At 32.9% G+C, this 9491-nt stretch overlaps 1 protein-coding gene across 2 annotated transcripts; it reads right to left on the bottom strand.

Moving 5' to 3' along the window:
* Positions 1-446: 446 nt before the first annotated feature.
* LOC119081460 (formin-like protein 5) lies at positions 447-8324 on the bottom strand. Of its 2 annotated transcripts, XM_037190445.1 has the most exons (16): positions 8214-8324; positions 7522-7702; positions 7073-7126; positions 6882-6947; positions 6025-6084; positions 5738-5782; positions 5000-5047; positions 4627-4701; positions 4011-4040; positions 3520-3585; positions 2845-2928; positions 2404-2496; positions 2040-2084; positions 1706-1771; positions 1295-1363; positions 447-745 (listed from the first exon to the last, which is right to left on the bottom strand). In XM_037190445.1, the coding sequence occupies exons 1-16, from the start codon at positions 8214-8216 to the stop codon at positions 630-632; spliced, it is 1101 nt and encodes a 366-aa protein (XP_037046340.1). In that variant the 5' UTR covers positions 8217-8324; the 3' UTR covers positions 447-629. The 2 variants fall into 2 exon arrangements, with proteins under 2 accessions (XP_037046340.1, XP_037046341.1); XM_037190446.1 differs by lacking the exons at positions 1295-1363; positions 1706-1771.
* Between the last annotated feature and the right edge of the window lie 1167 nt (positions 8325-9491).

The following is a 9491-nucleotide window of genomic DNA, read 5'->3' as shown; positions in this document are numbered from 1 at the left end:
TTATGGGAAGAGTAAAGCACGAATCGTACGGTCTCCGTTTACGAAAAAGTTCTTCGTTTTAATTCCCACAAATTGAACACGATTCAATGTAATGTTTGCGTCCCTTAGGGGCAATTAGGGCAAATGCCCGTAGTGAAAGGAAAAATTGGCTATCGTTTGAGGAAGATAAATAAAATGTTATGACAGTCACGATTATTTCCTAATACAAGAGTTTTAAGAAACGATAGGGAATTTGAGAGAACTAGGATATCCTTGTTCGACAATGATTTCTTTGTTTAATTATGTTGCAAATGCTTCACGATTTTTTTTTTTGTGTGAAAACATACTTATCTCCGATATTGAAATAGTTCACCATCAACATAGAAAGTAGTGTCATCTGTCGAACGTCAAAATCGGAAATGAAAGTTGAACTTTCTTTCCATCCGTAGAATGTAAAAATGCTCAAATAAATTTCATTGTTTTTTTATTTAAAAAATTATTTACATTTCTATAGCTATAAATGTACAAAATTTGCAATCCTATTCAAAAGATTAAAATATTGTACGACAACAGAATTTAGTATGAACGGTAATCTGTGTCCAATTCATTTCGTTGTTGCTGAAATTCTTAATTTGGTATTTGAATCAAGTTTATTCAAATGGCACGGATGGTTTTGGGTAATCGTATCCGCCGCCCGGTTTTGTGGGTTGGGTTGGTTCTCTGCAGTTCGGGAATTCTCCTTCTGTTCCTGGTGGGCACTTAGGAGCTGCAAAGAAATGTACAATGTTAAAAATTTGATGAGTGAAAAAAGGGGACTTAAAAATGGGAACTGAAGAGTAATCATAGATTTTGTTGGAATATTATATAGAATTTGAATTGAAAAGTTTGGGTGGTTTTTTGTGATTTCTTCATAAAATAAAATAAAAAAGACTACTTACGTGGTGGTGGTGGTGGTGGAGGAGGTGGTGGTGGAGGAGGTGGTGGTGGTGGTGGTGGTGGTGGTGCTACAAGAAAAGAGTAAGAGTTAGTAATTGCATTCATTAATTCTTTTATTCAAGAAATAAAATCTGATAATTTTGAAACCAAAACAATTTCGGCGAGTTAGAAAGAAAAACCTTTAGAACAAATCCAAATTATATATCATAACGAAGCACCTTGTATTCTACTAAATAAAGAGATACCAAAAATTTATCTGTTTCTAAGTTGAATGTGAATGGGAATACGTGGTGCGTTGGACTTTGGATGTTGATATATATTTGATTTTACAAATAAAAAAGAAATGATTACTGTTACTTACGTGGTGGAGGTGGTGGTGGTGGTGGTGGTGGTGGAGGTGGTGGTGGTGGTGGTGGTGGTGGTGGAGGTGGTGGTGGTGGTGGTGGTGCTACAAGAAGAGAGTGAGAGTTAATAATTGCAAATATGAATGTATACGTTAATCAATTAATTTCGGTTATTTCCTCAATTTTATTTCTTTATTCAAGAAATGGAATCCGATAATTATGAAACCGAAACAATAAGTCCAAAATTAATCTTTACGAAGCACCTCACATTCTACTATCTAAATTTCAGATACAAAAATCCGTCAGAGTGCCAATTGTGGTCCATTAAAAAATGTATTTTTATTAAGGAGATAGCTGATTAACTACTGGTCGAAAATGTGTTGTTTCTAATATAAATGTAAATGATTGATTTTACAAATAAAAAAGAAATGATTACTGTTACTTACGTGGTGGTGGTGGAGGTGGCTTGCAGTTAGGGAATTGTCCAGTTGTTCCTGGAGGGCACTTGGGAGCTGTAAAGAAACGCAAACGTTTGAAAATTTGATGATTAAATAAAATTTAAATATGAATTCGAATGAGAGACAAATGATGATTAAAAAAAAAACAAAAATTAATTATGAAAAAAGTTAGCTGAAGGACTTGATGAAGGGTAATATATCCAGTACAACAGAATTTTTCAGTTTAATTTATTTGATATTTGGAATTAATTCTTCTGGAGTTCATGTAGAGATTATTCGGTCAATTTTGTTTTGTAAATTGATTTAAGTAAACAATACTTACGTGGTGGTGGTGGAGGTGGAGGTGGTGGTGGTGGTGGAGGAGGAGCTGTAAAGAGATTTTTTAATAAATGTTTTTAAATCAAAGAAACTTAAACGTGAAATCAGATAGATTTATTAATATTGTAAAAATATTAATTGTATTATTAATTCCGAATTCGAAAAATCTAGATTAACAACTCTAGCAAGAGAAAAGATGAAAATGTGAGAAAATAGTGACACAATAACTCATTATATAGTTGGTCAATAGAACAAAGTTTCGATTGAATCAATTTAAGTAAAGTGAACGGAGCTTATAAATTTATTAAAACCATCATTTTATTATTAAAGTATATATAATATATAAACATCTAGTGAATGAAACTTACGTGGTGGTGGTGGTGGTGGTGGAGATTTTGTTGTTGGGGGTAAATATTCGTTATCTAATGGTTTCTTGGTTGGAGGTGGTGGTGGTGGTGGAGCTGAAGAACGAAGGAGTGTTATTCACTAATTTTGTATAGTTAATTATTAATATAAAGAATGCAAACAACTACTCTTAAAAATTTGAGAAAAAGACACAGAGATGACAACCGATGGTGCTCTATAGCAAAACGTTGTATTTATACACTACCGAGTAAATGTAACTGCTGCTGTTAACCAAGTTTATAGAAAAATGTACTCATATCTCTAAATCTCTTTATGACAAATTTCTCGAGGACCCAATTGATATAATTGAACAGTAAAAATAAAGCAATATTTCGTATTGATATTTAAATAAAGCTAAAGACTAAACTTTGAAATAGAGGTTTCTGATAAATATGTGTACTTACGTGGAGGAGGTGGTGGTGGTGGTGGTGGAGGTGGTGGCGGAGGTGGTGGTGGAGGTGGAGGTGGTGGTGGAGGTGGTGGTGGTGCTTTAAGAAAAAGAAAAATTATTAATTGATGTACATGATAGAAGCAATAAAAGCAAGTAAGTTTCTCTACACATTTTCTTTTGCAAAGTCAGGTGAATCTAATTCCTGCCTTGAATTTACATGAATAGTATCAAGAAGGGATTTTTTTTGCATATTTCCAACTATCGGGAATCATTTGAAACTGAGACTGGAAGTTTCTTTCATTTTTTAGTTGCTTTGTGGAAGCAGACAACCATTATAATTTGATGAAAATTTGAATTTCTTCTATTTTATCGACGGCTCATATCTTATTATAGACGAATCCAAAGCCAATAGGACCATCAATACCCAGTCTCTTCAAGCGAATAAATACAAGTTTTATTATAGTCTAATCATAAAAAGGTAGACCAAAACCATTTCGGCGAATTAGAAGACAAACTTTAAGAAGCAACTAAATTTCAGATACCAAAATCCGTCAGTGTATCACTCGTTATCGCTCGTTATACAATTAAAAATTAATCTATTTCTTAGTTGAATGCGAATGAGTGGCGCATTGGATGTTCTAATGTATTTGTTTTTACAAATAAAAAAGAAATGATTACTGTTACTTACGTGGTGGTGGAGGAGGTGCCTTGCAGTTAGGGAATTGTCCAGTTGTTCCTGGAGGGCACTTCGGAGCTGTAAAGAAACGCAAACGTTTATAAATTTGATTGTTAAAAAAACTTAAATATGAATTCGAATCAAATCAACGCACTGCAAGCAAAAATGGTTTGATTGACACCTGACAATTAGAGGACTATTTTGTATGAAATTTTATCCCCACTCTTTTTACGGTGAAAAATTTTGTATGGAGCACTGTCAAGTTTCAGTACCCTATTTATAGTACTTGAAGTGAGTTGATCAAGAAAGTGATGTAAAAAAACAAAAATTAATTACGATAATTATGAAACAAAAATTTACTGAAAGGCTCGAAGAAGAGTATATATTTTCCAGTACAGCAGAAATTTTCAATTTAATTTATTTGTAATTAATTATTCTGGAGTTCAAATAGAGATGATTGGGGAATTTTGTTTTGTAAATTGATTTAAATAAAAAATACTTACGTGGAGGAGGTGGTGGTGGTGGTGGTGGAGCTGTAAGAAAACAAAAATAAATTACGAATCTTGTGAACAGAAAGTTTTTATTACGAAATGATAACTGATGAGCGATGCAAAATTTTCGCAAGATTATCAGCACAAATTTTCAATCTAACGCATCTGTTACGTTATCAATAATAATCTTGGATATTCGGAATTATTTCTTCGAAAATGAAAAAGATGGAGAGTTTATTGGGGTGTGATTGTTATGAATCAAATTACTTTATGATCAGTTACTTACGTGGTGGTGGAGGAGGTGGTGGTGGTGGTGGAGGAGGAGGTGGTGGTGGTGGTGCTGGAAAAATAGTTTTTATGATCATTTATGCATTGGTATCTCTAAAGACTATTACAGATCTGAATACGCTATTCGCTTGAAAAGATTCTGAGAATTAGGTATGATTTATGAAATATTTGAACTCAGTAACATCTTTTGTACAACGTTTTTCGAAATTTGAAGGATTGTATTTTTACTCATTTTTTACTATTGCATTCAAAGAGTTAATTTCAATTTAACTGGGCATTAAGCTGCAACTTTCTATGAGAAACTTAATAACGCATTTTCAATTAATAAAGTGACACTTACGTGGTGGAGGAGGTGGTGGTGGAGCCTTAGTTGTTGGTGGCAAGTATTCGTTGTCTACCTTTGGTGTTGGTGGTGCTGGAGGAAAGTAAAACATAGTTTTTTTTTACTTATTTCAAATAACCAGTAGTTATACGTTGGGTCAATTAATAAAGCAATTAATATGACACTTTTCGTCGTTTTTTTAAGAGATTGTGAACCATTGTGAACCAAAGTTTGAAAAAACGATTTCAACAACTATAAATGATTTAATTTTAATTTTTGATAAAAGATCGATTTTTTACCGGCTGCGCCATAATTGTGAGCAGTCTTTTTTGTCGCATTTAAAATAAATAATTTAACACGATATCGTGATAAATCGGGCAAAATCACTTACATCTACAGTTTGGTGGATTTCCAATTTGTCCTGCTGGGCACTTTGGAGCTGTAGAGCAAAGGTAATAAATGTATAAATCAAATTGAATTATAAATCAATTTATATTAAAAATGAGTTTCTTTCCAAAAACACAATTATCATGCTACTTACGTGGTGTTGGTGGAGGAGGTGGTGGTGGAGGAGGTGGTGGTGGAGGTGGTGGTGGAGGTGGTGGTGGTGGTGGTGGAGCTATAAAAATTGAGAAACCATTAATTGATGTACATTATACAACTTCGCAACTTTTTAATCCCTATCTTTTGAATCGAGAAACGATAAGGATCGTAATAAACGAACGTTTCTTGTTTTTGGTTGAGCGTTAAAAATGATTACATTTACCAATATTTGCATGCATTTGGTACCAATTTGATGAATATAACGGTAGAGAAAATTAAAACATTTATAAAAGGAAAAATTCAAGTTGTCGTCCCACAAAAAAGAAGGTCGAATATAATTTCCCGTTATTATAAAACTCTTTTACATTATTGCAATTAATTTCAATCAATTAAAGAAGTCATGTGTAATTGATATTTTGTTTGTTTTCTAGCACATAATAGAATATTATCTACCTGCCTCCAAATTTTTATTTTGGCAAGTGGGAAGTTGGCCACGTGCCAGAATAACAATTTGGAAGCAGTTACATACAATAGCTCGAAAAACCACTTTATCTCACTGTAAAACAGATACATAAAGTCTACTTACGTGGTGGTGGTGGTGGTGGTGGTGGTGGAGGAGGAGGAGGTGGTGCTGTAAAAAGGAAAAAATATTAATTAGCATACATTATAAAAGTAAGCGAGTGTATTTCTTCGAATATTGATAATTCATTAAATGTCCGATTGACAGCTTTTGGAGCCCGCTCGTCATTGAAAATCTTTTTCGCGTTATGGGAACGTTATTTTCTCCGAGCAAAATTGGAGGCGATAAAATCTAGTTTTTAAGTGTTTAAGTGGACTTTTCAAAATTTCCGAAATATAGGTAAAGTTACTTACGTGGTGGTGGTCTACAGTTGGGTGGATTTCCTAATTGGCCTGGTGGACATTTTGGAGGAGCTGTAAAGAAGCGTAAAATATTGAAAACGTTTTTTCTAGTCAGGCTCGCATGAACGACTCGGGAATATAACTGATACTGAAAAAATCAACAGTTTAATTGTTGCAACAGTACCTTATGAGAACGGAATTAGGGACGAATTGGAAATAGTACGTCACAAGAAAAAAATCACAGTGAAAGTTTTATTTGAAAATGATAACTACAATGCTACTTCTTCGCAAATTTATCAACAAATTAACACATTTGCACGTTTTCAATAACAGCATAACTAATATTTATTTGGAATTAGTTATATGACTGATTTTAAAGTTTCCATGTTTGGCTTTTTAGATGATTTTCTCTTCTAAATCTAAGGTATTTGAAACACCCTAATCATACGCTGTTGCAGAAATGTACTGCAGATTAGATTTTAGTGTAAAACTGACTCGAAAATTACTATTAATTAGCGATAATAATTAAATAAAGTTCGGTTCGGTTACTGTACAAAAAAATGCATTTAACATTTCACTATAAAAGAAAATCAAAAGGCAAACAAACGAAAACTTTTTAAAATCATAAAAATTTCTAAAACTATTAATCATACGAAGCAATTTTGCTTGAAGTGCGTTGATTTTATAGTTGTAGTTTATTATGCAAATGCTAATTGTGCAATTTTGATCATAGTTTTTGATGTTATTTTGTGTAAATTTTGTGTCATTTTTTGGAATGAGCCAAATTACTTTTAATAGACAACAGAGTGTGATTTTTTGCAATTTCTGTTTTGTAAATTCATAATTCATTCAAATAAAAAATAACTTACGTGGTGGCGGTGGTGGAGGAGGAGGAGGTGGTGGAGGTGGTGGAGGAGGTGGTGGCGGTGGTGGAGCTGCAAAAAAATTTTTAATTAGTAAATAATACGAAAAATAACCAGTAAAAATCTATATTAACACTTAGCAAGAAAAGTGTCGAGAAACTACAATATATGAGTTAAAATTAGACTTGAAAACTTACGTGGTGGAGGTGGCGCTTTAGTTGTTGGTGGTAGATATTCGTTATCAACTGGAGCTGGAAAAAAAATTAAATGTTAACGACACACGAAAATTACCATTTGTTAATGTATTGCAAACAGTACAGACATTGGTAAAAAAGCGTCTTTCAACATATTTGGTACATTGAAAGTCTATTATGAATATTAGCGTTGATTGTTTTATTTTCAACAAAGTATTAAGACAAGCTTTGTCAATGTCAATTTGTGTAACAGTACAATGTTACATAATGTGGACTAATTGGAATTCTATGATTTTTCTTAAAAATGTCAAAGTAATTTCAAAATCTCAAGCCTTTTTAAAAATAATTGATAAGGAATCTCTGAGACAGAGCCTTTGGATATAGGTATTCCTGACATTCAATTTAAGAAAAATCATAGAATTATAGCAAATATTTTCGAAAATTGTACTTACGCTTGCAATTTGGTGGCGATCCAGTTTCACCGGCTGGACAAGAGGGTTTGTTCACGTTAATGATGTCAATATCTGATGGTGAATCATCAAATGGGATTGATGGTTTTGGATAATTGTATCCTTCGCCATTGTCCGGACTAGGGAGTGCCGTAGCGAAGGCGCACAGCAGCAAGACAATTAACTAAAAGAAAACATATTTTCAGATTTCCTTTTCCTGAAAATTTGTATATTTTCTAATCCAATATGGTATCCTTTTTTAGAAGAACAAACTCTGCAAATTTTAGCAGAGTTCGAAGAAAATCGATTTCCGTTTTGTAGCACACTTTAATTTAGAATTTAAAGAAAAATGTTGCAGCGAAATCTTTTTGTTTTTGGAGTTGCCTTTTCACAAATTTAATTAATTGAAATTGATTTCATAATTATTCCACAAAAAAGTTCATATAATTTCTAAAACACAGCAACTTATCAAGTTAAGCATTTCAAATAAAATACGTTAGACTCGATATTAAATCACTTTCGTTCATTTTGCGGTGAAAATCATACAAAAAATAATTCCATTTAATTCGCCAATTAATCTCAATATTTCACATCGATTTATCTTCTCTAAAAAATATTCACAAGATATCCAATCCACTGTGACATCTTATAAAATCACTTGAATAGTCCATTCAAACACATCTTTTCTTACTCACCATAATTCTAACTCTAAGTAAATAGTATCCCAATAAAATCAAACGATCGAATAATGCCTTACAATCAGTTGGTCACTATTTATATGATGTCGTGTGTCAACTAACGACCTATTCCAACGAAATACAAGCACAAAAAACTTGAAGACCGGTTGGAATACTACAATAAACAAATTTATGATGATCGGTGATAAGATAGTTGTGTATAGCACTGCTGATGGAGATATTTCAATATTCATGATTTCTTATAGGTTCGCCAATTATAATTAGCAAAATTTTGTATTGAATTTACGACGCGGAACATGCAGAAGAGTAGAATAAAAAAAAATAAACAGAAGACAGGATGCTAGAAAAAGTGCATAATATAGGTTCCTTCAATAAGTAAAAGTCTTTCAAAAATGAATAACGGTGATATTTTGCGAAAGAACGAGTGAAATTTCACTTTACAAGTGTTCATCAATACAACAAAAAAGTGAGAAAATCTGAATGAATTGAGAGGATCTGTTTCGATTTTATGAATTTTACTTCATTTTCTGATTCGTTAGATCGGTCAAAGAAAATGAATTAGGACATGATTTAGGATCTGTGATCTGCGAGAGAAGAATTCGGCACCAAATATAAAAATCTAGGTTTTTAATTGCTAAATAAATTTGTAGATTATTATTGATAAATCAGGACACCCGTAAAAAGACAACTTTCCACAGGATTTTTTGCAACAACTTCGAAATTACTTCGAAAGGCTCATCAGGACGATAATCTTGCTAAACAGATTTAGTGTGAACCTAGTACTTATAAAAAAGAGAGTTAAAAATTTCACCTTCAGCTAACTAACTTTGTCTCCAGGTAACCTACAGGTTGTAGCAGATATTGTGGATTACCTGGGGACAAAAAGACCACATACATATGAAATTTTCTTCTCTTTATTGTCAGTGTACTGATGAAGTTAAGGTATCCTAAAGTAAGAGATTTTATCTGCAAGTTATATTTACATGTTAAGTCATGTAGCATGACTGGGGCTGAAAAGTAGAGTAGAGTCGTGTGAAATATGAAAAGTACGGTTTTCGACGCACGTAGCATGTAAAATACTATTTCATAGTGATCGCGGTCGCCTCTTTACATAGTTCCCAACATGGGTAGTACCCATTGGGTACTGATTTTTCTCAAATTCATGCAGATTAAGAATGTGAACAACAAAAACTCCCAAATTAGAATACATGTTCCTACATTCACTTTTCTCCGAGTGTAGTTCGAATATGTCCTCAACATTTAGCTGTGGAAACG

Source organism: Bradysia coprophila, unplaced genomic scaffold, assembly GCF_014529535.1.
Source record: "Bradysia coprophila strain Holo2 unplaced genomic scaffold, BU_Bcop_v1 contig_358, whole genome shotgun sequence".
Lineage (NCBI taxonomy): Eukaryota > Metazoa > Arthropoda > Insecta > Diptera > Sciaridae > Bradysia > Bradysia coprophila.
Note: the sequence above shows the minus strand (reverse complement) of the source record. Positions and strands in the feature narration are given on the sequence as shown.

What these genes read in the sequence shown, in the direction of transcription:
- LOC119081460 (XM_037190445.1), bottom strand. An exon ending in ACCACCACCACCTCCTCCAC is followed by an intron (nt 3,586 to 4,010) that starts GTAAGTATTTTT and finishes GTTTCTTTACAG; the next exon opens with CTCCGAAGTGCCCTCCAGGA. An exon ending in TCCACCTCCACCACCACCAC is followed by an intron (nt 1,772 to 2,039) that starts GTAAGTATTGTT and finishes GTTTCTTTACAG; the next exon opens with CTCCCAAGTGCCCTCCAGGA.